The sequence below is a fragment of the Uranotaenia lowii genome, chromosome 3, assembly GCF_029784155.1.
Source record: "Uranotaenia lowii strain MFRU-FL chromosome 3, ASM2978415v1, whole genome shotgun sequence".
Lineage (NCBI taxonomy): Eukaryota > Metazoa > Arthropoda > Insecta > Diptera > Culicidae > Uranotaenia > Uranotaenia lowii.
Window position 1 is genome coordinate 223,727,155 of NC_073693.1, and position 27,723 is coordinate 223,754,877.

Genomic DNA, 27,723 nt, shown 5'->3' on the forward strand with positions numbered 1-27,723 from the left:
TGGATTGAAAAAAAAGAGGAAAAAAATAAGTCATTTAGCGCACTTACACTATCTGAGCGTGAACTTTGAATTAAACCATATTGGTTAAATTTATTGATGATCGGAACTTTGTTTCGAGAGTATGCATTGAAAAATAGGAAAATGTTTTCAAAATTTTTATGATACGTGGAAGATAATGATTTTTTTTACATAACAATTTGTCTTTACGTTTTATCTTATCCATCAAGTATCCATACCTTTAAAGAGTAGGGGCGAAGGGGATTGTAGGATACAGATGAATAGCAGAAATGAATAGATTAAAATAACGTATAATATACTCTGAGTAATTCTTTCTATTGAATGTTATTATCTAAGCGTGTCTAAAAAGCCTTTTCAGAATTGACAGAAGAGAAAAAAGGGAGAGAAAAAACGGTTATAGATCTAGAGTCAGTTTATTGGCGAATTTTAGAGGCAACGGACGCGAGTGTTAAGTTCTGAATGGAAGTTGTTCGGAAGCTTCTTGGAAAGAATACGACAGCATCGAGACAAAAATGCCTACTCAGGGTTGTTTTTGGCACGGTCAATTGATTCCTGATTTCAAATTTTGTAGCAGACGACAGAGAAAGTGATAGCAATCTTTCAATGTTTTTGCGATATTGCCGTTATTCTTCATTGGATTGAGATGAGAATTTCCTCATAGAAATTTTGAGGGACGCTCTATTGCTTCCAGATTTCAAATTTTGAATCAAGGGTTAGCAAAAGGGATCATCCATATTATCTGTTCACTGTTTTTGCGATATTCTCTTGATTGTCCATAGGGTTGTAATGAAAATTGGCAAATGGGAGTTTTACAGTTAAGGTAATTGATTTAGGTGTCAACAAGGCTGGATTAAGGGGGGGGGGGGGCAAAAGGGGCAATTGCCCCGGGAAAGGAAAAGTTTTAACATTACTTTAATCATACTTCTTCAAATCTAAGAAAAGAAATCAAAACTAGAAAATCGGGATGAAAACTTGAAATATAAGAACGAAAGGAGCCCCCGATTAATATCTAGAATGTTTTTCTTTAACATAAGTTAAAGGGGCCCCCTAGAGTAAGCAGTGAAAGAGATCTTTCACATTTTGTGGGCTGAGAATATCAAAATCTTTGTATTGAATTTCAAAATTTTCAGCCCAAAATTTGGACAAAAATAATGTAATTTGAATTCGAAAAAAATTCGACATAAATTAAAAATAAATATGAGGCAAAACATCTCAAATTTTCATTTTTTTTTCATCGAAACATGTCAGTCAGGATATTCTGTACAGAACAGGTAAAATAATGAAAAACATCTCCACATTTTGATTACATATAAACGTCTTGCACAATAATAATGTTTATTATTACGTTAACTTTCCAAGTAATGGTTACTGCACTGAAAAAGCAGCTTATTGAGTTTCTTCATTGAATTTCCATCCCAATTTCTGTCTTAGACTTGAAATTCGTATTGAATCATTTTCAACTGATTTAACAAAAGTAAATATCCTGAATTAAGCATATCATTTTCCAAATGATCATTCTCAAATTATAATAAAAACGATCTCATAGTTGAGTTGCTCTTACTATGAATATTACTATGTTTTTAATCTTATCTTTTTACAGAAACAATTCATTTAAATTTTAAAGTCTTATGTTGTTTCTTAAGTTCAAGTTCATTTTCATGGTTTTTCTGAATTTTGAGACCTCGGGATCTTTGTTAAAGCTGCTAAACTCATTCTCGCTTCTATTCTAATTTTTTTTAAATCGATCATTTTTGCTTTGATACCCTTTTGGCTTTAAGGGCATCGAATGAAACTTTCATCACATTTAGAATAACATTTTGATAACAATTTTTTTTATTCTGATGAGAATCATATTAATAAACATCTCATCAAAAGATTTTTTTGTATTTTAAAGATATAGAATTGAAATTCATATTTGGTGTAATTTCTTCTTTGTTTCTCAAAACTTGATTTCAAATTATGATTTAGATTTGAGATACTGAATTGTGGCTCTAAATATAACCTGATTTTTAGTTTTGGATTCTTAAACTCTTTCATCTGTATCTCTGTGGAATCAGAGTTTAATCATTTTATTTATTTTATATTCTATATTTTTAATCTTCATGATACTTTCCAATTGTCATTTGGTAAATATTTCGCGATAAAGCACAAACAGGCGATCAATGATGAAATGAAAATCACTTAAAATATCTATCTGGACATTTTTCAAAGAATTTCAAATGGTGATAAGAGTATTAAAAAAATAACAATTAAATTTTGCATTTTGGAGCTCCAATCAATTCCAATTAAAAATTATTATTTGAAGATACCAGACAGTATACCGAACTCATCTCCAGTTCTTTAATACGTTTAAAATGTTTTGTATTCTCTAGGATAGCATTTGAAAAAAAAATTGAATCATAGGGCCCCCCGAGAAATATTGCCCCGGCCCTGGGTGTCAAGTTTTGGATCGTGGTCCAAAAAAAGAGACGTCCGTGTTAGTTGTTATCGAATTAAGCCGCAAAATCATTTCCAGAACCCTGTTCTGAATCCTCTGGATGGCTTTCTTCCTCGTCGCGCAGCAGTTAGACTAAACAGTTAGACTAAATCGGAACCGCAAATATTATCGCTGGTCGGAACAACTGCTTGTAACTAAGCATCTTATTCTTCAGGCAAAGTCGGCGTTTTCTCTTGATGAGAGTATAAAGAGATTAAGTATATTTATTACATTTAGATTGAATATCTTCAATGTGATTTAAAAAAAATAAGATTCCGATCAAGTGTGAGTCCCAAGTACTTCACGTGATCAGACCATTCTAATGAAACCCCATTAAAAGTTATGGAATTTTCATTTGGTTTTAAAAATTCAGCTTTTGGCTTATGGGGAAATAAAATAAGTTGAGTTTCAGAAGCGTTAGGATAAATTTTCCACATTTTCAAGTAATTCAAAAAGGAATTTAAATTTTGTTGCAATCTACTGCGTACCACCCGTAAATTTCGACCTTTGGCTGAAAGCAAGTATCATCAGCAAACAATCTTCTACCCTTTCCTTCTGGTACATCAGCAAGATCAGAAGTAAAAATATTGTATAAAATTGGCCCAAGTATACTACCCTGAGGGACACCAGCTCTAATGGGTGTCCTTTCAGAGCATGAATTTCGGCAGCTTACTTGCAATGTTCGGCTAGTCAAGTAATTTTGAATAATTTTGGTGAGATATACAGGAAAATTAAATCGAGCTAATTTAGTTACTAAACCTTTGTGCCAAACACTGTCAAAAGCTTTTTCAATTTCAAGAAGAGCAACACTAGTTGAATAAACTTCAGATTTGCTAGCGTTGATCATATTAGTTACACTCAAAAGTTGATGTGTAGTAGAATGTCCATGACGAAAACCAAATTGTTCATCAGGAAAATAGAATTCTGATTAATGTGAATGATCATTCTATTCAAAATAACTCTCTCAAATAGTTTACTAAAAGAAGGAAGCGAACTAATTGGTCGATAACTTGAAGGCTCTGAAGCACTTTTTCCAGGTTTTAAAATTGAAGTTACTTTGGCATTTTTTCCATTTATTGGGAAAATAAGCCAAGTGAAAACATTTATTGAAGATTCTAACTAAAAAATTTAAAGTGCTTCCAGGCAACTTTTTAATAAGAATATAGAAAATGCCATCTTCCCCCAGAGCTTTCATATTTTTAAAGTTTTTGAAAATCAATTTAAGTTCATCAATATTTGTCTCACATGAACTTTCAAATAAATTTTGTTTAGAAAGAATATCATCAAATTCTAGGGAAATTTGAGCATCAATTGGACTTACAACGTTTAAATTAAAATCATGAGCAGACTCAAACTGTTGGGCTATTTTTTGAGCTTTTTCTGTGTTAAAGCTTAGTTCTTTTAGAAATGGGACAGTTACGAATGCGTGTATCTTAAAAACCTTTCGTTTGATCTAAAAACTTTGTATGAAGCGAATGAAGGTTATTTTATGATAATTCATAAAAAAATTTGAAAAAAATTATTTATCGTTTTTTTGTAAGAATAAATACTACTTTATTCTTGGTACCTCCCATCAGCTAGCGCACACTTTTTTCTGTCATGATATTGATCAGTTTTTTAACTAATACTGCGTCTATTCTGTATTTTAGGTGGTTTAATCCTCTTCCTTCAAATTCTGCTACTTTTCGGACCAATACTTCTCTTTTAAAAGAAACTGAGAGAAATTTAGTGGATACAGATGTTTCGAAATTAACAAATTTGATTATTTTTGAGCCACTTTTTGAGCGTTTTTAATGGAATTTCTGCTGGCAAAATCTGGCAATAACGAAGTAAAACCATCATGAGATTAAACTTAAATGTATAATCGGTTAGTATGGATCGAAGTTTGCGAAGGGAAGGGTAGATTACTCTTTTTAGGCTTAAAAAAAAACAACAAAAACAATGGTTTTCGTTTTGAATATTGATATTTCTTTCCACAGGAGTAGAATTTTGGCAAATCATAATATTTTATACAAAAAAAACCGGCAAATACATACTTTAATATACTCGGGGCCTTGCCACGAGCAGACATGGTATAGGATTCAAACGCTAGAATTTGTTTAAAATAGGGTTTTTCATAAGTTTTTTCGTTCATCAGAAATCATCTGTCGCATAGCCTCGGTACCGGCTATACAGCTTACGAGGGCTGGAACTAGCAAAAATTTAGTGTTTGAGGTGTGGTTTGAATGACTCATTACCATGCAGCACTTTCAGCTTATCGGAGAATATTTTTTTTCGAATTTCAGCGATCTACTCTTAGTTTTTCGCTTTTTGAAAATTAAAAATGCTGGTATGAGACTTGATTCCCTGATGACCCTTAGCCGAAGTTGCCGATCATATGCTTCACTCCAATGCTTGATTTGAACTTTGTGGACATTTTTGACAGTATTTGCAACTTTTCCACCTCTCACATACAGTAATTTTTCGAATATTCGACGGTTTTGTCAGCTATCAATTTGATTATGATGGATTTTGAACGAAACTGTGCAAAATTATTTTTTCCTTTTTCTCTTGCATCGTAAATATCTCAAAAACGCGTAATTTTTAAATTTTGAAAATAATAGGTCGGATAGTACATTTTACAGGCAACAAAATGCTGCTAAAATTTTGAATGTCCGATAACTAGTAAACGAGCTATTAGCAAAAGAAAGTGTCCCATTTCTAAAAGAACTAAGCTTTAGTTAAAAGAAGTATACCTCCATCTTTCAAAGTAGGAATTGGCTTCTGGGGCTTTTTCAGAATTTTAGTTAATTTCCGAAATGGCTTTGAGTAGGGTTTTATGTCCTCTACTGCTTTTGCACAATTTTCATTACGAATAAAATTTAAACGACGTTTGATATCTTTTTAAAGGTCGCAATAAATAAATTTCAAAAAATCCCTAGTTCGTTGATATTGGCGTTGAAGAATGTTTTTCAGTCGTATCAAAAACTAACTAAACTAACTGAATATCATCACCGATCAAAGGTTGGTTCAATTTTCGTTTAACTTTAGGTATTGAAGTGGCTTAAGCATTGAATTTTATACGATCTTTTTACTATGCATGCATTGCGATTCACAACACCATTGTAAACGCCTTAAATATTCGTTTCTGATACGATATAATGCGATATATGTAAACAACAAAAATTTTACATAAAGATATGACTCACATATTGACAGAAGGTCCCTCTTCTCTTGGAAAATAATGGGCCTCTGTTAATAATCAATGGAAATACGAAAAAAAAACCTTATTGCACTCCCACTTTACAAAACAGTGTGAAGAGAGTTTGCCATACAAAATCAATTTTTACTGTAAAAAATTCAAAAAAAATCTAATCAAATTTAATACATATGCAGATTCCGATGAAATCAATGAATTGCTGTCACGAATGACTCCTCACAGTTTTAAAACATAAGGATTCTTATAGAAAACTGTTAAATACTCAAACATATATTTGTTATTTGTTATTTATTTCTTATCAACGGATCACATGTTGATCCAAATGATTACTTAAAATTAAAATTAAAAACATAACATTGAGTCTAACTATGGGTTTCTCAAGACCCGTATCACTTTTCTTCGGAAAATATCCCTCGAAACGTCGAAGTCAAATTGCACCGAGAAACGGTTCGACGATCTCATTGCGCCGAAGAGGGTGCTGTTAGCTCCGTAATTGTTCATTCGAAAGGGAATGATCCAGATTTCTAAGACCACGGGGTCGTACATTAAGCGGAATAGCCTCCAGTAGCGTGGGACAGTTGATTCGCGATGTCAGGAGGTCCGCGACGAATGAGGCATGTGTGGCTTGTCTGCGAGCTTGAAGAGTATTGATATCTATGAGGCGTCATCGATTTTCGTAGCTAGGCAAGTGAAAAGGGTCTTGCCAGTTCAGGTGTCTAAGGGCGAATCGCAAGAATCGCCGCTGAATAGCCTCGAGCCGATCGACATCGTTCTGGTAGTAGGGACACCAGACAGCTGATGCGTATTCAAGGATGGAACGAACAATGCTGCAGTATAGGCTTTTCAGGCAATTCACGTCCTTGAAGTCCTTCGCCACTCTAAAAATGAAACCGAGACTTCTGGACGCTTTGTCAATCACGTAGTTGGTGTGTGCCTTGAATTTCAAGCGCTGATCTAAGATTACGCCAAGATCGTTAACGCCGTTCCCACTTGAGATGGGTTCGTCTCCTAGGAAGTACTCCGCAATTAAAAGTTGCCGCTTACGAGAAAAGCTGATGACTGCACATTTGTTGCGGTTTAATGGCAGGCAGTTAAGGTCGCACCAATCAGCGAAGAGGTTAAATTGACATTGCAGAAAATTTATGTCGTCATGGTCGTTTATGGTGTAAAATAGTTTTAGGTCATCGGCATAGCGAAGTTTGGGGACGTCGAGGAGTGACAACACGTCGTTGAAATAAATTAGGAAAATGATCGGTCCTAGATGGCTACCTTGGGGCACACCTGAGGTGGCTGGGAACTGCCTGGAAAAGGTTTCACCCGTTCGAACAATCAATTTACGACCGGTTAAGTAACTGCGGAACCAACCAAGTAGCGTACCACAGAATCCTAGGCGTTCGAGTTTTCCGATGGCAATCTCATGGTTCACCTTGTCGAATGCAGCGGACAGATCGGTATAGATTGCATCAGTTTGAGATTTGGCAGCAAAACTTTCATGCACAACAGAAGTGAACGTTAGCAAGTTACTTGTTGTAGAGCGTTTGGGCATGAATCCGTGCTGATCATTGGAGATGTAATTTTTGCAGGACGTGAAAAAAGGATCCAAGACCACCAATTCAAATAGTTTGGCAATAGAACATAAAGCAGAGATTCCACGGTAACTGTTAATATTTCTCCTATTTCCTTTTTTATGAACCGGGACCATGTAAGCTTTCTTCCATAGTAGAGGGAAGATGGCCGAATAGGGGTCAGCAAAACAGGCATGAAACTTTTCAAAAAAGCAGCTGGTAACCCGCCCGGGCCCGTAGAAAAGGAGTTCTTGAGCTTCACTGCTGCTTTAGAGATGACTGCCTCCTCGATTTCAGAAACTTCATTCAACATAATTGTGTACAACACTTTCGATAACTCAAAGATACTAAATTTAAAGAATTTGGTCCTGTCGTTTCGGAGATAGAGAACGCCAAATTTTTATGTTTTCGTGCTATCCTTAATGTGCTTATAATCATCGTAACTAGAATCTTCTTACAGCTTTTTTGTGCACCCAAGAAGTTTACTCAATGACTTTAATGCGTATTTTATTTTCCTAGTCATTTGGGCTTCGGATGATTTTTAATTTAAAAAAAAACAAAATGAATCAAATTTAATGTATAAAAAACTGTGTATTGTCAGCTTATTCTTTACAACAGAATGTAGATCTATTACGCAATGATGCGATGCAGTTATTATCACATATCTTACAGAATAAGTTAAGCTAGTTAAGTGTAATACGTCATTTTCCAGTAGAGGCGGATGTGGCTCGATTCTTCTTTAAAGTCGCTCAATGCGGCACTTGAGGTCGTGCAGCTCTTTGGCAATTTCCTGCGGCAGATCGCTCGGCAGTTGGTTGTCATAGTATAGCTTGATCTCTTCCACTTCCTTCAACCAGAACTCCTTGGGTATCGAAAATAGCTCCTTCTCGTTGACTGGCTTCGACAGGTTTTCCAGGGACAGCGCCCCGGGACTAGGGATACGGCCAATAGGCGTTTCAGCATAACATTCACGATCATCGATACGATGAAGAATCCAATCCAGAACCCGGCAATTTTCACCGAAACCTGGCCAAAGGAACTTGCCGTTGGCATCCTTTCGGAACCAGTTGACGTGGAAGATCTTCGGCGTGTGACCTCCAGCATCGGCAGCACGTTGCTCCATGCTGAGCCAGTGGTCCAGATAGTGGCCAAAGTTATATCCAAAGAAGGGTCGCATAGCGAAGGGATCGTTCATAATCATTTTTCCCTTGTGTTCGGCAGCTGCAGTGGTTTCGCTACGCATGGCCGATCCGATGAAGACACCATGGGCCCACGAATTTGCTTCATAAACCAGTGGGACACCCTCGGGTCTGCGTCCTCCGAAAAGGATGGCCGAAATAGGCACTCCTGCGTTATCTTCCCAGGCGGGATCAATGATCGGACATTGGCTTGCGGGAGCACAAAACCGTGAGTTCGGATGTGCTGCCGGAGTTTTGGATTCTCCAAGTTTCCAGGGTTGACCCAACCAGTCAGTGATTTCAACTCCCGGAGCGAGTTCACTCTCCATTCCTTCCCAGAAGACACCACCATCGGAAGTTGCAGCGACGTTTGTGAATATGGTGTTCTTGTAAACCGTCTCCATGGCATTCGGGTTGGTCTCAGTCGATGTACCTGGAGCAACACCGAAGAATCCGTTCTCAGGGTTGATTGCCCGCAATTGACCCTTGGAATCGAACTTCATCCAGGCGATATCGTCTCCAACGCACTCCATTTTGTAACCCGGCAGGGTGGGATTCATCATGGCAAGGTTAGTTTTTCCACAAGCAGAAGGAAAAGCAGCAGCAATGTACTTCTTGACACCATTGGGATCGGTGATACCGAGGATTAGCATGTGCTCGGCAAGCCAACCCTCCCGTTGAGCGATCGTACTGCCAATGCGAAGGGCGAAGCACTTTTTGCCCAACAAAGAATTTCCGCCGTAACCGGAACCATACGAAACAATCTCATTGTTGGCCGGTTTGTGGAGGATGATGGTGCGTTCCGGATCACATGGCCATGAAGACATTGCGATCTTTCCATTCAGCGGGGTACCAACTGAATGAAGGCACTTGATGAAGTCCGAATTTCCTGACAGCTTCTCCAGCACCTCTTTGCCCATACGGGTCATAACTCGCATCGAGCAAACGACATAGGCCGAGTCCGTAATTTCAATGCCGAACTTGGCCAGCGGCGAGTCGATCGGACCCATCGAAAACGGAACCACATACATGGTACGTCCTTTCATGCAACCCGGAAAACGAGACCGGATAGCGCTCTCGTAATCCTCGGGAGAAATCCAATTGCCCAAGGTACCCTTGACGCCATCCTTCGGAGTCGGAACCGCTTGCTCCCGCTTTTCGGTGCAGATAAACGTCTTCGATTCCACACGAGCAACATCGGCCGGATTGGTACGGGCCAACCAGCAGTTCTCGTACTTTGGAAGCGGTTGGATGGTTCCCTGCGCTTCCAGTACCTTCAACAGGGCGGCACTCTCCTTGTCGCTCCCGTCCACGATATGGATACGATCCGGTTGGCACAGGGCAACCGATTCCTCAACGAAGGCACGGATTTTGGGCGACAGTTGCCCAACGTCTCCGTTGACCACCGGCACGCTACGGATGGCATTGCTGGACTTGGCCACAACGCCGCGCAACTTCGGGGTGCAACCAAGCGTGGTTGGCAGCCTGAAAGCAAGAAAAAAAAATCATAAATATAATAGTCCGAGTTTTTATTTTGAAAACGAAACAATCCTATTTTCAAAAATTCATTCAAATTTGAAACTGAATAATTACCATTCTTAATTAAAAAAAAATCAATGAAAAGTAAACGCCTTAATATAAGCAACACAAAAGTTCTACGGAAAACCAAAAGCTCAAGAAAAATTTCATTTTGATGACTATGTTTTAGAAACTGATGAAGAATCATATGGAGTATAAATATATTAAAATAAATCAGTTTTAAATTAAATCAATTTTTTTTAACTGATGAACTATCGAATCTCAATGAAAAAAAAATCAAATAAATTTATAACATTCAATGTCCTCCACTTTTTTCGTATTTTACCAAACGGTGCAAAAAGAAAACTTTGATAACATTTTTCTCAGAAGTCAATTTTTATCGCGTTCTTCAAAAAGATTATCATTGGTTTGAAAGGTTTAAATTTAGCTTTGAAGCGTAAATATTTTTTCAATGAATTTTCACCTTTTGTTGAGTAAACACAAATAATTTGTTAAAAAAAAATAGGTAAAAATTCAAAAAAGGTCATAATTTCAAATAGGTGAAAACATCAAAACACTATCGAAAAAGTTTTGAGTAATGTAAACAATCATAACAAAATTACAAAAAGTTTGAGTTTTCCAAAATATTTACTTTAATCAAAATAATTTTGTCACAATCATTTCAAATAAAACTTATAACGTGATTTTACTGAGTGTATAAGCGCGATGAGAGCAACACATGGAGGCGCGTGGTATTTTTCAATTTTAGTAACGTTGGAAGTTCATTCTTTCACTATCGGATTTGTAAACAACCACGTGTAACCGTGTGGATCAAATTCAGGAAACTTCAACCCTAGCTTGGTTCAGTAAAATGAAAGGAATATTTTTTATGGAAAGAAACGTTTTTTAAGAGCTGTATAAAAGAGAAAGTCCACACCAAAGTAGAAAAGGGGGCAGATAATAAGCTCAAGTTATTACCTGCCCATGACAACAAGGAGTGTGTTTTTCCATTTCGTTGGTGTATTTTTTAGGATTTGAATTTTGGATTCCTAGTTGAAGATTTAATGAATAAAAATAAAAATACTTACGGGGTGTAAACTTCGATAACTTGCGGCATCTTGACACCTTATACTTTTCACTTTTCACTTTTTTCTTCAATTTTTGATTAATTTGAGCAAAACAAATTTCAAACAATCACTGGAGCTTGAAAACACTCGGACTAGGACTTTTGTAGCTGAAAATTCTCCAGAAGGGTGAACTTCAAGTGATTTTTCTCAGGTGCAATTTTCAATTTTTTTCAGGAGAAAAATTTTTTGAATAACTTGGAATGCAAGATTCGCAAACGCCAAAGGAAAACTAGCTTGTTTTCATCTTACAGATTTGAATAAGTCAGTTGCTTAAACTGATCGGTTCGGGAGAGCTGCACAGCTTTTTATACGAGCCAAGTGGGCAGGCGAAAGTCGAGAGAATGGCACCCTGAGTGGGCTAGCTGCGCGCTGATTGGCTGCCCGTTGGAGGTAAAGTCTATTCGGGTTTGAATCGTCACCGTTTGTTGAGCACACACTCTACGACTAAGTCAGCTGATCCTGCTGGGATTGCTGTTTCACAACTACTTCACCAACACGAAAACTGGGTCTGTGTGCAAGATGGGCGGTGGTTTGTTTTGAACTGTGACGTCACATCGGCTTCAGTTGTATAGGAGCTGTTTCAAAGAAATTTGCTTGATGCTTATTGAGTTCTACCTCAATTAAGTCAGTTTGAAATCATTTAAATGAAATCTTAAGTCGATTTTCTAGTTTGAATATTAGAATAAAATGCTTCGCTTGACTATAACTGCATCGTCCAAAAATTAACCTCAAATCAATCAGTGGAAGTCATTCATCAACGCGTTCAGATAAGAGTTGCTCTATGATTGCTTTTTTCCCCTGTTATCACCCGGACAGTTTCTACAATTAAGGTTGGTGTTTCCGATCAAAACAAACTCAAAACTCGTGAGGAAAACGGACCTGTTGTTGCCATCTGGCATTCGAATGTAGATGACACACGTCGGGTCGCATTCGTGGTTATGTTGAGAAGCTAGCCTAGACTGTTGTTGTTGTTTGTTTCTTTTTTCTGCCTTTTGTTTCTGGTTTGGTATTATTGATATTTCATTTATATTTATTTTCGCTCGTTCGAGTAAGTATGGGATGTGTTTGCATCAGCCAGCAGCAGCAGCAGCATTGGGTCGAGTCTCGGAGTCGAGGGTAGCCGGAAAACGGCGATAGAAATGAATGAAAATAAAACTCAAATCAACTGACCACTGTCTTGTCTTGTGTCTGTGTCAGGGCCAATGCTGAGCACGATCGGGAATAGCGTTGGGAATTGTGGCAGTTTTAAACCGCCTGGATTCCAGATGTAGAAATCATTTAAAAATTATTTTAAAGGATGTTTGTAGCTTTGCTTTAACTAAAAAGTTAGATATAATTCATTTTGCTTCTTATCTAAATTAAAATTCATTATTTTGAAGAAAAAAAAAGAAAAAAAAATTATGCTTATAAATTTTAATGTAAATCCGATTCTTTAGAAACAAATTCCCTTTTTTTATTAGAAGTAAGATATTTTTGATTTTTTTTTAATTGTACGGAATAATAAACTTTTACAAACTTTACTCGCAGAATATCATTATCTTTTACCTGTATCCTTTAGATAAAGAGTTCAACAAATGTTCCAGATGCAGGCAAGCCTAATAAGAAAACGGTCTAGAAACAAATAAATCAGGTAAAATCAATCCGTTTTTTCTTATCTTGAACAAATAAACACACGAGCCCCCTTTATCCGAGTTCTTCTGTGTTGTGTTTTTAATAAAAAGAAAAGATGACTGCCATGCAAAACATTTTTGTAGTTTATTGAATTCCATGGAACTTGAAGAGCATCCGCCTACAAAACAAAAGAACGAACAACTCATATTTTCCCTCTATCAATACCCTCTCATGTAAAATATGGTTCCTTTTGCCTGATAAGTTCTCGTGTTGATTAAAAAAAATTGTATGGGTAGTGGTAGAAATTTTGACACTTATAGTACATTTTGAAAAATTTTCATGCAAAAATGATTTCAAGATCTTGGGCTTTGTATTTTTTACAGCACTGCTTCTATTTCAGCCGTATGGGATAGAAATATTGCTATTTTTTCATCACAGCATGCGAAACTACAACACGTCTTGTTAAAAAACTTGAAGGCCACAGATCTTGAAAATGTTTTTGCGTAGCAAAATTTTCAAAATGTGTTGGAAGAATGTGGTAGGAATTTTGACACTTGTAGCGCATTCACAAAATCTTACAATGTTAAACAATTTTCAAGATCTGCTGCCATGAAATTTCTTTACAACACTGTTTCTATTTCAGACGTATCTGATATAAATCCAACTATTTTTGCATCACAGTATGCGAAAATAGACATAGTTTTGTGAAGAAAATTGACGGCCGCAGATCTTGAAAAAAATTTGACATTGTAAAACTTTCAAAATGTGCTTGAAGCACTGACCACACTGACGTGACACTTAGAACAAAAATTCAACCATTTTCTGCCTAATTTTTTGTAGTCAGATTTTGCAGGTTCGCAATACCGAGGTGGCGAACCTGAGAAATTTGACAAATAATGCCCTGTAGGAAAAATGGTCCTGTTTAGCCCGATTTTATCGTAGAAATTGCGTGTTTTATTTTTAAAGTTGGGTGGCATATCCTAACTGGGATAGCATTTCTTCAAATCGATCGATGCGCACTCTGGAATCGACATTGCGTACTGTTGGAAAAATTATCCAGAAAACGAAATCGAGTGTCCAGTCAGTATGGTCAGTGCTTGAAGTGTCAAAATTTCTACCACTTTCTTCCAACACGAGTGAACTTGCTCTTATTGATAGCCAATCCGTAGATCAATTCGGCTTGTTAACTGATGGTTGAGCTTGTGTGTGTAAAATATTCTTCGTAATATTCGGTTTTCAAGCGATAGTTTCATAGCAATGCAGTTCCGGTTATAAGGAAATCTCTTGAAGAATCTTCGTTGTTTCAAAGACAACATTTGTCAGAATTGGCGGGATTTGTCAGAATTGGCTTAACATGGCATGTATTGGCTTTACTGTAAAATAGCTGCGAGCAGAATAAGATTCGTTGAATGAATGAAATTGTTACGTAACGTTCAGCATACCTCCCCTCCTCCCCTATGTCACAATTCGTAACGCTAGAGCTCATCCCTCCCCCTGGAAGCGTTCTTGAAAATTCTTTTTAAATAAAGTCCACTTTCATGTGCATTGAAAATCTGACTCACGGACATTTTTTCCTCCAACGTTTTCTTTCATTAGCCTAGCCTTTTTTCACATTTAACAATAGTAAAAAAACGTATTCGTGGGTGAAATTTTTCGACTCGATTATCCGTCGGATTCGATTATCGGTTCATAAAAAAAAATTACGGTGAACGCAGAATTGAGTCCGGCATATATTTCCTTGACCAATTTCATGAATTTCGAGGAAGTTGTACAATCATGCAGAAAAAAGGTTACTCAATTTTTGCATGAGACGGGTAAAAAATGAAATATTATGTATTGATTTATACTCGCATTTATTTCTTCAACATTAATTCAGATGTATCACTCACGACTTTATAAAAAAAAAAACTTAGTCTTACTTGAAAAATTTATCCCCAACTCTTCGACTCAGGATCGGACTCACTGATATTAAAAATCTTTAATATTTTAAATGGAATTTTTCTTTACAAAAAAATGGAAGGTTTTTCTATTTTTAAAAAAATACCTCATCATATCAAAATATTCTTAAACTTTTTTTTAAATATACGAATTCTTACAATGCAGTTGTGAAAAACTTTGAAATTGTTCTTACTTTGTGAAATTGTTCTTGTTGATTTTATGATACTTTTCTTTACTATGAAATCTGATTTAAAAATAGAGGAGAAGGCTCTTTTAAATCAACAAGGTATCTTATTTTACCACAACTTGTTTGCCAATTCAATCAATCAACTTATGTTGTCAAAACTTTATGTGTGTGTGTGAATGGATTAAATCGACACTGGGCCATTCTCCCCGAGCGTGCAGCCAGTCAGTCAGAGTCAGTCGTCGAACAAGCGAGTCAAGAAGTGTGTGTTGTTCCCCCCGGTAGTTCGTGACCCGGGGGCTCTCCGGTGCTGCTTCCTAGCTTTGGAGCTCTGGACAAGTCTGCACGTTTGGCGACCGTGGCAGGTAATTTCGTTATATTCGAAAAACGAGAAATTACAAAGTAAATTGAACCAAAAAAAAAGTAAACAAAGGCGAACACCAATTCACGTTCAAAAAATTTTATGAAACTTGCTTGAAAATGAAGCAGTACCTAGTACGAATAAAGTGGTGAAATGAGTAAACTAAAATAATCTGAAATATTAAGCGAGTCGTAAGGACAGCTTGACCATGTTGACAATTTCAAGCGGATTGAGAGGACATCTTTAAATTGGAAGGCGAGTTGAGAGGACAGCCTGATCATATGGATAGCAATTTCATGCGCATTGAGAGGACAGCTCTAAATTGAAAGGCGAGTTGAGATGAAAGATCGATCATATCGAAAAAATTTCAAGCGAGTTGAGAGGACAGCTTGAAATTTAAAGACGAGTTGAGAGGACAGCCTGATAATATCGATAGAAATTTTCAGGCGAGTTGAGAGGACAGCTTGAAATTGAAAGGAGAGTAGAGAGAACAGCTTGATCATAGTGAAAGCAATTTCAAGCGCGTTGAGAGAACAGCTTGAAATTGAAAGATGAGTTGAGAGGACAGCCTGATCGTATCGAAATAAATTTCAAGCGAGTTGAGAGGACAGTTTGAAATTGAAGGCGAGCTGAGAGAAAAGCCTGATTATGTGGAAAAAAATTCAAACGCGTTGAGAGGACAGTTTTGAATTGAAAGGCAAATCGATAGGACAGCTTTAACATTTCATCTAAGGGGCCTAATTACGTAAGCAATAGAGGGGGGGGGGGCTGGAGGTGGGTGTTTCATATTTGCTTACGATCTCTTACTAGGGGCGTAGAGGGGGGGGGGTCTCAAAAATCTTACGTAAGAAATGTTACATTGATAATTCGTTACAGCCATACAAAACCGTTTTACTCTGGTTTTATTTATTTATTCACTACCTATATTTTAGTTATTTCTCATTTTTTGTTATTGTTATATGATTATAATTTTAATGGCATGTGCTGAAAACTAGAGAGAATTTATTTTAAAGAAATTTGAAAGAAAGGTGGATAGACAGGCATTAGTGCGCCAATAGGAGGAAGCTTGATAGGTGTTGAAATTTTAGGCTAGAGGGCATGTTGATGAAAAGTTCCCATGAATTGCTCCCGCCTTTGCTCTACACTAGCTAACTATACATGAGAAATTCAGAAAGAGAATTCCCATGCAAAGCGTGTTTTTACGCACACTTCAAACGAGCTAACGCAATGTGAAATGCGAAAAAATCGACAAGTAGCAACTGTTCGCAGCGAATCTGAAAAAATAGCAACGTCGCTAGAACTGTTCTCGCATAAGGAAAGCTCAGTAGGCGCATGGGTTGTTACGTTTTTGCTCGTTTGAAGTGTGCGTAAAACACGCTCTCAGGGCTCATGGGAATTCTCTTTCTGCAGAAAGAGAATTCTGGTTAATGGTCTCGCCTTCCAGAGGAATAGTTCAACCCCCAGAAATCCCACTGCATACGATAAACTACAATTTACACACAAAATCGCTGAGACCTCTTTCGAGAGACTAGCAACGCTTACACTCTCCCCCTGCTTGGGAAAAAAATATTTACAAGTAAATATTTTTTCCTACGAACCACTGCAAATCAGAAACAATTACACCAATAACACATAGCTCTGAACCAGCACTGCACTTGTTTTACTGCTCACGGACTAAAGTGACCGAGCTTTACGGTAGCTGATAAAAAATTTTAAACACACGTACTAGATCCCGGATGACAGAGTTCAAAGGAAAACGTGTATAATTTCTAGGAGTGTGATTGGAGTATCGGGGTCATAAGTTATCATCATCGGTAAAACCGACTCCTCTCTGTTTCGGGACATATAGTCCTGTACTGACCATCAGCGTCGTTAGACTCCGGTCTCCAGCGATTAAATACCAAGCCACAAGGACTTGATAACTCCCACAACTCAATTCCGTTATACAGAATGCTTAGAAGTACATTACAAATTCCAAAAAACAAAAATTAAAACAATTACAAATTCCAAAAATTGCTAAAACTTAATTTAAAATAAATAACAATGAAAATATTAAAAACTAATTTATTTTGTATTAAACTAATTAAATGGAGCTAAAATTCAAATAAATATATCACAGTCATGAGAAGCATGAACATTGAACAGGACAACATTGTGTCGGAGTCGGAGTTGCGATTCAATTAAAACTACTGAGAAAACTTTTTTCAGTGCAAGTGCTCGAATCATTAACTGTCAGTTGGATATGTCGGACTTGTCAAACGGATGTCAGTCGGAAGAGGAGAGAAAAAAGAAGAAGTTACATCGAAACTAGGAAAGTGAAGGCGTGAGTACGGAAGGAGAAAATTAAAATTCGGCAATTTCCAAGGTGCGCGCGATGGAAAACCACTATACATGGTTGGTTTTGGGAAGCTATTGGCCGATAGTTCCTGGGAAACATGAGGTCCGCTGGTTCTCCGGGGTAGATCCTTGGATTTGCTGTGAAATGAGGTAAGTATGAAAATTTATTTGCTGACCGAAATCTCGTGGTGTGACGTCATCGACCTAACCTTGACCTAGACACAATTCACTTCGTTCGTTGACCTTGTGACCTACATTTGAATTTTATTGACCACTAACAACACTAACAAGAACTGATTTAATTTTTCTTTGTTTACGTTTGGATCCTTAAGCTATTTTTTTCTCTTATAACATACAATCACTAGAATAAAATAAATTAAATTTGACACTGATTACTAACCGAATTCACGATTATTTCACAAAATTTTTTTTCTTTTTCAGGTTTACACACAACGAATATGCACGGATACGATGGAAGATGCACTTTAATTTGACGAAGAACATAAATTTGGAAAAAATATCCAATGGCGAGACGATCACTGAATCATTCCTCTTAGGACAAATGAAGAGGAAACACTAAATTGAGGATGCACTTTTTTAACGAAAAAGGAACGATAGGTGAGTGTTTTTATTTTATTTTTTTAATTTGAACACTGTTTTCGTCTTTTCCTGAGAATTTTGCACTCGTTTATGGCACTTTTTTTCCAAAACACTGTGGGTGAGTTATGTGGGTTTTTTTTTTAAGAAATCTGAACGCATATTATTACTGCTAGCTCTGATCGGTATTTTTTTTAAATGTTTTTGGCTTTTATGCCTTTAAATCCGCTGCAGAGAAAACTCCTAGTGGTTTTCCCTGAATATCCGCGACGGAGTAGGAACTGGTTCCCTTTTTTCCTTGTATTACACAGGGCACATATTGGGGTCCTAATTTCGCGTTAAACTTCTGGCCCGCTGAGGACTGCCGGAAGCTACGCTTGAATACGCGTTGGCCTATTTGGAAAGTAGGCGAGTAGCGCTTATGGCGAAGATCGTACCGCCTTTTAGTTTCTTCGTGGGTTTTTCTAAGCTGTTCAAAAACAAGATCCCTTATTTTTTTACTGATTCCTTTTAGCTTATCGATTCTTTCTTCATCGGTTAGATCCTCGTTTGATTCTAGTCGATGATCTGAACCCTTGGCTACGATTTCGTGGCCGAAAACTATACAATGTGGACTGAATTTGGTAGAAGAATGGACGGTATTATTCAACACATACTCGATTTCAGAAATCTTGTTGTCCCATAAAGTTTGATCAGTTTTCACATATGATCTGATCATGGAATTTATCGTGCGATTTAATCTCTCAGCAGGATTAGCTTGACTCCTGTGTCGAGCGTTCGTCCAATGCTGAATTTCGTATTTTGTCACAAAATTTTGGAACTCTTTGGACAAGAACGTGCTGGCATTGTCTGATATTATGATTTGGGGAGCAGAGAACCGCCTGATCCAATGCTCTTCCAAAATTTTGCACAGATGGACATTCGATATTTTCCTGACCGGAACAAGAAGGGAATACTTGGAGAAAATGTCCATGACGACTAGCAAGTGACTGTTTCCCTGCTTGCTCCGTGGTAAAGATTGTATGTAATCCATACAAATAATTTGGAAGGGCTTTGTGGCGACTCTCTGTTTCCCCATTTCCGGATTGCTGGCCACTGTTGAATGTTTATTCAGCTTGCATGGAATGCATTTAGCAATGTGTCGACGAATGTCGCTGCACATGCGTGGCCAATAGTAACGACGTTTAATTTTCTCGACGCATTTGTCGTATCCGATATGGAGATTCTTCTCATGCTCTTCTTCCATGATATGAGTTCGCATGGAGGCTGGAATACATTGCTTCCATTCAAAATGGTAATCCATGGTATCTGCTTTAGATGCAACAAATTTGTACAACTTGCCGTCGACGATTTTGAAGTCTAAATATTTCTCGGGATCTGTTTTAACTTCTGCAAGCAGTTTTTTGTACCAGTTGTCCTCAGAATTAGATTCTAGCGACTCAATTGAACGTGATAGTGCGTCTGGGACAACATTATCTTTGCCCTTTCTGTGGCGGATCTCCATATCAAATTGCTGCAGCGTGATCGACCAACGGCTCAAACGGGAGGATGATCGCCACTTCGAACGCATTATAAAAGTCAAGGCAGAAGAATCGGTCACCAAATTGAATTTGGTGCCCTCTATATAACCCCTGAACTTTTCAATGCTACGAAGTGCAGCCAGTCCTTCCTTTTCAGCCGCATGGTAGTTCAGCTCAGCTCCTTTCAGCTTCTCTGAATGGTAAGCTATCACTTTTTCTTCTCCATCGTGCACTTGCGTGAGAATTCCAGCAATAGCATTGTCGCTTGCATCCGTTTGCACGGTGAATGGAAGTGCAAAGTTCGGATTGGCCATCACAGGTGCCGATATCAGGCATTCCTTGATAGCTTGAAAGGCCTCGTCTGCTGCCGTGGTCCATTGCACCCTCTTAGGCTTATTTCTCAATAAGTCGGTAAGAGGTGCTATGATATGGCTGAAGTTTTGGATAAACCGTCGATAATAATTAGTCATACCGAGGAATCGCCTTAATTGTCTGATGGATTTAGGGACCTGATATCCAACGATCGCTTGTACGCGATCGGGATTAGGCCGTAAACCATCTTGGGACAATATGTACCCAAGATACGGCAACTCTTGGCAGCAGAACTTCGATTTCTTGACATTAATGCACAAGTTTGCCTTGCGCAACCGCTTTGCTAAATCCTCAAGCCTTCGGATGTGCTCCTCAAAGGTTTGAGTTGCCACAACAATGTCATCCAGATATACAAATATTTCCGGTTCGAGTGCACCGTGGTCCAGTATTCTATCCATACACTTGCTCAAGGTTGCGGGTGAATTACAAAGACCCATTACACAACGAGTCCATTGGAATAGGCCTTTGCCTGGGATTGAGAAGGCCGTGTACCTCCGGGAATCCGGATGTAACGGAATCTGGAAAAACGCTTGAGACAAGTCTATGGTAGAAAGAAATTTAACCGGACCAAGGTGACTCAAAATCCGATTTTGATGTGGCAGTGGGTATGCATCCCGCTTTGTTCGCTCGTTGAGCTTGCGGGCGTCGAGGCATATCCGGACTTCAGAAGTGTCCTTCTTTGCCACTGGCACTACCGGAAGTGCCCAGTCGGAATTCGACGGTTCGACAATTCCATCCCTGAGCAAACCATCCAAGGCCTGATGAAGTTTGGCTTGGATAGTCGGACTCCAAGGGTATGGATTTTGTCTCACCGGTGGTGCATCCTTGAATTCGTCTTTGAATTCGATAATATGTTCTAGAATGTTTGTTTTCCCGAATTTTCCTGGTTCCGCATTTATAAACATTTTTTTAACTCTTTCCAGGCTGTTTTTCTGCTCATCGGTCAGTTCCTCCTCCAGCTCTGCAACTTCGTTTGCACCATCGTCCAACACGTCCATTGGCTGGTCACGGATCGACGGGGAAATTCCAAATTTACGCCAAAAATCGTACCCTAAGATACACCTTCGGTTGAGCTTTGGTGCGAAAAGCAGGTTCAGGATTCTCGTAGTGCCATTAAAAGATATTGGAAGATCTGCACACCCCAATACCTCCAGGTCTTCGCCGGAAGCAGTCTTCAAATTGACCGATGTCGGATCTAACTTCACGTTCAGGTATTTTATAATTTTCTCCGCCCCAATGCCCACTACAGTTCGGGCAGCTCCACTGTCCAGAAGCCCAATCAATTCGATCCCCATCAATTGGATTTTCGTAAAAGGTCTGGCGTCGTTACTGAGTTTAACGAGCAAAGTAGCAATCTCGTCAACATTCGTTTGACTGACCACCCTAGAATAACCCAATTGTTGGAGATGAATTGTTGGATCTGGAAGTGAGACCTGAGGCTTTGACGAACTTTCGTGACTACTCCGCCTCACTGAGTAGTCCGATTCAAGTTTTTTACTTCGCAGTACGGGCATTCCGAAGTAGCAAATCCTGGAAAAGCGCAACTCCAACAGAAAACATTACGTGGTTTCCTGCAATCTTGAAAATTATGTCCTTCTTCGTGACAATTGTAGCAAAGACCCTTTTTAATTGGAATATACGCTTGAACAATTTTCTGAATTGCGCTGGTTCCACTCGGACCCGGTTTTTGGGTTCCCCCGGAAGTAAATCTCGGATTATCGTGCTTTGAATGACGTTCTATTTTGTCATCTTTCCTAAACTGTTGATTCGTGATTGCTCTTTTTTCAAAATTCGTATTTTTGTTCGGAAAATATTGTTTATTTCTGTAATTCTCATTTTTGTTTCGTTGATTATTATTTCTGTAATTATATTCGTTCGCATATCTATTTCTTTGATCGTCTATTTCCTCGATTTGCGCATTCGATCTCCCCGCAAATCGGGATTCCTTTTTCGCATATATTTGCCAGTTTATTGCATCGAATCTCTTACCGAATATTTTCATTCTAGGAACGGAGTCAACGTTGGCGGCGAGCATCGCTGTTTTGCAGTCTTCCCTCGTATTCCGGAACAGGACTTCAAATTTACGGTCTTCGTCCCACTGCCTGGACATTCCCCGGAAGATGCGGACCATATCAAGGTAATAGTCTTGAAATTTTTCATGGTAACCCTGTCTTCGCGCGTTAGCAAGCCTCTCATACTGAAAGTCCATATCGACTGGCAGGAACTCGTTTTTTAGTTCGGTAACAAGATTCTCCCACGTGCGTAGTTCATTGGACCCGTTTATTTCCATGAACCAAGCCCTAGCTTTTCTAGTAAACAGATGGTGGGCAGATGCAAATAACTCTGCTTCCGAAAATCCCTCTGACCTAGCATTGAACTCAACTTCTTTGAGAAATTCATTCACTTTCCTCCCGTTGTCCATGCCATCGTAGCGTATGGACCATTTGTGGATAGGTAAACGATCTTTTTTTCACGATCACCTCCTGGTCAACAAGACTTGGCAATGAAGAACCCTTTTGCTTCAGCCAATCTTCAAAATTATTCGGTTTAATACCCATTCGTTTTTCCCCGGTTTCCGATCTTACAGAGCTGCTATTTTGTTTAATATTGTCGATAATTGATTTTCTATCTTTTTCGCGTGCGTTTTCGAGAGCAGAAATACGCTCTAATAATCGACTTACGGTCGTTTTTAGTTGCTCATTTTCACACCACAAGCTTAATAATTGCTTCATCTTTCGCGTCTAAGATTCCTGCAATATTTTCGCGATCTTCATCACTATGACCACTCACATTAGCTTCAGAATGAATTTCGTTTTCGTTGTTTAATTCCTGTTCTTCTTCTTCATTGATAGCATCATCAACTTCTTCAATCGGAGCTTGCATACTCTCATTAATCAAACTTAATTCAACTCCTCTAACTTCTTGAATCGGGGAAACGATCGAAAAGAACATACTGAGAAGGTTGATGCATTCATTAGCAATGATTGCAATGCTATTGAGTTCATCTTCCTCCTTAGTATGCCGTTTAAGACGTTCTACTCTGAAGAAAATGTGCAATAATTTGGTTTTAAATATTTGATCGGGAATTTTCTTAGCTTTGGATCCTTTTAGCGCGTTTCTAGTTTCTTGCAAACTTAATCCACATGCATTAATTTCATCTGACACTTTTTCACACACATTTTTATAATCAACATTTCTATTTTCTTTTTCACTTTTCAACAGTTCACGTAATCTACGCTCCTGTTTAGTACGGGACTGACCGGACATAACAACATCACGGACACGCAATTCATGGTCAAGTTCTACCTCGGACAAATGAGCTGGGTTCATTGAGAAGTATTGTGCTCTCAGTTTCTCTTCCATCATGAATGGTAATGTAAGTTGAAATTTATTAATTAAAATGACAAAAATCCAAAGAACAGAGAAAGAACTCAAGAAATGAAAAGAACAGAAATGAATAGTACGTATGAATAGCCTAAGTTGAAGAGTATGTGAAATAAACTATTATCTTTCTGGTCTTTTTATTTCGTTCCGAAACACACAGCACTGATAAAAGACGCTCCAAAATCTCAAATTAATTTAAAATTTTAAACATTTAACGCAACTTCGGTTTACTTGAAAACAATCTTGTTTTTCACTTATTCCTCTGACACCAGAACCCCCTCTTTATGAATTAAAATTATTTTAAAAGCAGTGTAAATCGAACCAATTTGTCCAATTACTGTGCAATAAAACAAAAGCAAGCTCGGATGTTTTCCCAGAGAATTCTGGCAACGGATACTGGTGAATCGCCTATGTATTTGCAAAGTAAAGGCAGTTTTAGTTGGGCGCCAAAGTGTAAGACTAGCCACTAGTCAGTCGGCAGGCGTCCCAGAGATTCCCTAAACAATCCCTAGGGTCGGCAAGCTTACTGAATAAAATACAAAATGCAGAGAATTTCCGGAGGAAGAAACAACTCCACCTTCTAGCTTAACACATTAATTTATTGGTTACAATCCAAGCTTGGTTTTATTTGCCCACCACTTCACAATATAAAAATAAGTTTTGTCTGACCTGTTGCTGCTAACACCTGGATCCAATCCTCGTTGCGGTTCAACCTCGGGTTCGAAGAGGTCGGAGCCTTGCACCGACGCGGCGATTTGTTGATGGCGTCCTCGGTGAACGATTATCGAGAGGCGTAGCGATCTTACGGTGAGTTAGTGTACCTGGCCCCACCTGGGGTGCTGAACCAGGCACAGAGTTGTGCAGAAGCGAACAGTCGCACGGTAGATTGTGGCGTACCTGGCCCCACCTTGGGTGTTGAACCAGGCACGAAGTTGTTGTTGGCCTGATCCGAAGTTCGCCGGTGGGAATTCAACCCAAACCAGCGACGGATGCGATGCGGCAAGTCAACGGCTGATTCAAATCCGATGTCGGAAGATTTGAACCTCCAAGGCCGCCGAGGGGTTTATCGTTGTGTAGCGGCAGATATAACCTCCAACAGCGGCGTACAGGCCGGTGTACCGGCGGATTCAAATTCAATTGACGGCGACGAATCAGGGTTGGAATTGTATCCAAAAATAGCGGGGTCCTAAATTTAGGATCCAAGGATTAATTATTAGGGTTTATCGGCGAGAGCAAAATGGCGGGTTGTACCTGATGTCCAAATATTTCGGCTTCTGGTATTGTAACACTTTATATTTGGTTCTGTGTTGTTTCGCCAGAGTTTGAATCCAAAATGCCGATGGACGTTATTCTCGGCAGGCTTTGAACCCCAGCCGGTCGTTGCTCTCGCCTCGCGCCTTTTCTTGCCTCGTCTAATTTGGTTGTTCGCCGTTTTGCCTCTTCGCTTCGATCAGGTAGCTTACGGTCTCTGGTGGTGAGTAGTGGAACCGGAAGTGATGGCTGCGTACTTTTCGCCTTCTGGTTAATGGTCTCGCCTTCCAGAGGAATAGTTCAACCCCCAGAAATCCCACTGCATACGATAAACTACAATTTACACACAAAATCGCTGAGACCTCTTTCGAGAGACTAGCAACGCTTACAGCGTAAGCGCTGCGCTTTTTCTCAAAATTGTGTGAAAAATAAATTTGGACCGAAATACACAATCTATGGAAAATATAATTGATCCGAACGTGTTCATATGTCTTATGCTTGGGATAATGTCTGTTACGAGTAAAAGCGTGAATGGTTTTACTAATTATACAGTAATTTTGAGTTCCCCGATAATTTACTCAATTTTACTCAACGTGGTTTCACGTTAATTTATGAAGGGTATTTACCAATGATTTGCTGTCGCAAGCTTAATTGGTGATCATATAGAGACCTTATTCCATCGAAATATTAAAATGATTTAGTTAAACGGAGGTTGAAAGAAAGGTTGAATAATTTGTGTGCCACGATGTCTCTCTGTGTCCATTATATTTTTTTTCTTGAAAACTTAATTAAAAGAAACAATTTACTAACATTTTTCTGTAATTATATTAATGTTATTTTGTTTGGGATAGGAGGGTGATGTGTGAATGGATTAAATCGACACCGGGCCATTCTGCCTAAGCGTGCAGCCAGTCAGTCATAGTCGGCCGTCGAACAAGTGAGTCAAGTAGTGTATGTTGTTCCCCCCGGTATTTCGTGATCCGGGGGTTTTCTGGTGCTGCTTCCGAGCTTTGGAGCTCCGGATAAGTCTGCATTGATTTTGATGAAAACCTTTTAAAAATTATCCCAGTTTTGTCATATTTTCGGAGATTACTTATATTATTTATTTACTTTAAAACTTAGATTTGTGTCTAGTTAAATCATAAAAGTTCTAAATTTGTTTGAATTGTGTAACATTTTTAATGTATTTTATAAGGACCCCACCACTCTTTCAAGAATACCAGGGGGTTTCAAAACAATAAATCATTTGAATATGACAAAACTTGTCCAACTATACAATGAATCATCTCATAATGTACAAAGTTTGGTTAGTTCTGTCTTCCTCTTTCACATGGAAAAAGATTTTTTCATGAAATAACAATAAGTCACTCAAACGCAACCAATTTGCAAATCATAGCTTGTGGGGAATCATGATCCTCTCAATGTGGGGTATCTTGATGATGTTTATTTATATGCGCATTCATATATTTAAATTAATTTTTCCAATGTGTAAAGTTTTCTTATGTCAAATGAAGAGTTCTGAATAATATTCTATCAATTTTATGAAATGCGATAGAGACGCATTCTAAATTTATGGAATTATGTCAAAACGTTCACAAGCCAGGTTTTTGAAACTATTCGATCGTACACAATTTTCTATTCTATTTCCTCATTTGAATTTGCTTAACTAAATGGATTATGAATTTACAGTTTTATAGTCAACTAATAAACTTTGCATGCAACTTTGCACAGATCGATCCCTTGTTTTTAGTAAATGGAAATTCAAGCTACGTTACCATACGGGATGAATTGACACCATTTACTATGGAGCTTCTAAACGAAATGCGTGAGTCCCAAGAGCTCCTCGACATAAAATATATATGGCCCGGTAGAGGCGGTGTAATTTTAGTTAAAAAAATGAAAACTCAAAACCCGAAATTATAAAAAATAGAAACGATACTGCCCGTATTACGTCAAAATTTTTGATCTCAGCTGAAAATGCATCCAAGATGACCACTCCTTCGCCAAAACGTAAGAGGCAATAAATATTTTATGTGGGTTTTTTTTATTTTCTGTTTCCTTATTATAAAAATGGATAATGTGATTAACAATTACAATGATAATATTGATGATTTTAATGCTTGTATTGTAAACAAAAACGATTTTAAGAAACTAAGAATTTTACAGTGGAACATATGCGGAATGAATAAATTATCAAAATTTGACAATATTCTACAAACTATTGATCAGTCTTGTGTTGAGATCGATGTAATAGTAATTAGTGAAACATGGTTAAAAGAAGAAAATGTTCTCTCTATAATATTCCTGGATATTCTTCATTTTTCTCTTGTAGAAATCAATCGCATGGTGGTTTAGCAATGTACGTTAGGAACAACTTAAAATTTAGAATATTGAATAACGTTTTCATAGAGGGTTTTCACAACATAAGTTTAGAACTTTCTATCAAATGAGAGTTTATTGAAGTACATGGCATTCATAGGCCTCCATTGCTTCCTTTTAATACTTTCTGTGATCATCTGGAATCTCTTTTGTCTTCCTTTCCTAACAATCACTCTTGTTTCATAGTTAGTGACTTTAATATTCCTATAAACTTGATAAATAATAACGCTGTAACAAAGTATAAAACAATTCTAGAATCTTTCAACTTTTTGTGCACCAATAGTTTTCCAACAAGACCAAAAAGTAATAATATTCTGGACCATGTGGTTAGTAAAATTGATTATATTGAGCGGATTAAAAACGATACTATATATAACGATGTAAGTGACCACTGTCAAATTATCACTACTTTCGACTTGATCTTCGAAAAGAAAAAAAATGAACAAAACTATCATAGATCATACGAAGCTAAATGAAACCTTCCAGAACTATTTGAGGAATCTAACAATAGTTGAAGATGTTGATGCGTGCCTAAAAGATATAACTGCCACTTATAATTCGATTCTTGACGCATCGTCAAAAAAAAAATACAAAATACGTCAAATTGAAAAATAATTGTTGCTCGTGGATGAATTTCGATTTATGGTTTCTCATAAGGTTGAAGAATAACTACATCAAAAGACTTAAACGAAATCCTGAAAGTCAGCA

General features: G+C 37.9%; 2 protein-coding genes across 3 annotated transcripts in view; one reads left to right on the plus strand and one right to left on the minus strand.

Annotated features, from left to right (window-relative positions):
* Positions 1–27,723, plus strand: part of LOC129758771 (60S ribosomal protein L36) — a 364,808-nt gene that overhangs the window by 247,934 nt on the left and 89,151 nt on the right. Inside the window, exon 1 of one of the 2 annotated variants that reach the window (XM_055756386.1) lies at positions 16,796–16,800. The exons of the other annotated variant lie outside the window; for it this stretch is intronic. The gene's annotated coding sequence lies outside the window, so the exon portion shown is untranslated. Of the gene's footprint in view, positions 1–16,795; positions 16,801–27,723 lie in introns of those variants that run through there. 2 annotated transcript variants of the gene reach the window in all.
* On the minus strand, positions 7,825–11,372 carry LOC129758765 (phosphoenolpyruvate carboxykinase [GTP]-like). Its single transcript, XM_055756375.1, has 2 exons — positions 11,043–11,372; positions 7,825–9,921 (listed from the first exon to the last, which is right to left on the minus strand). The coding sequence occupies exons 1-2, from the start codon at positions 11,069–11,071 to the stop codon at positions 7,998–8,000; spliced, it is 1,953 nt and encodes a 650-aa protein (XP_055612350.1). The 5' UTR covers positions 11,072–11,372; the 3' UTR covers positions 7,825–7,997.

Excerpts from the sequence above, each read along its gene's own strand:
- LOC129758765 (XM_055756375.1), bottom strand. The coding sequence starts at position 11,071 with ATGCCGCAAGTTATCGAAGTTTACACCCC. Across the intron at positions 9,922-11,042 it reads GTTATCGAAGTTTACACCCC|GCTGCCAACCACGCTTGGTT; the intron begins GTAAGTATTTTT and ends TCTTGCTTTCAG.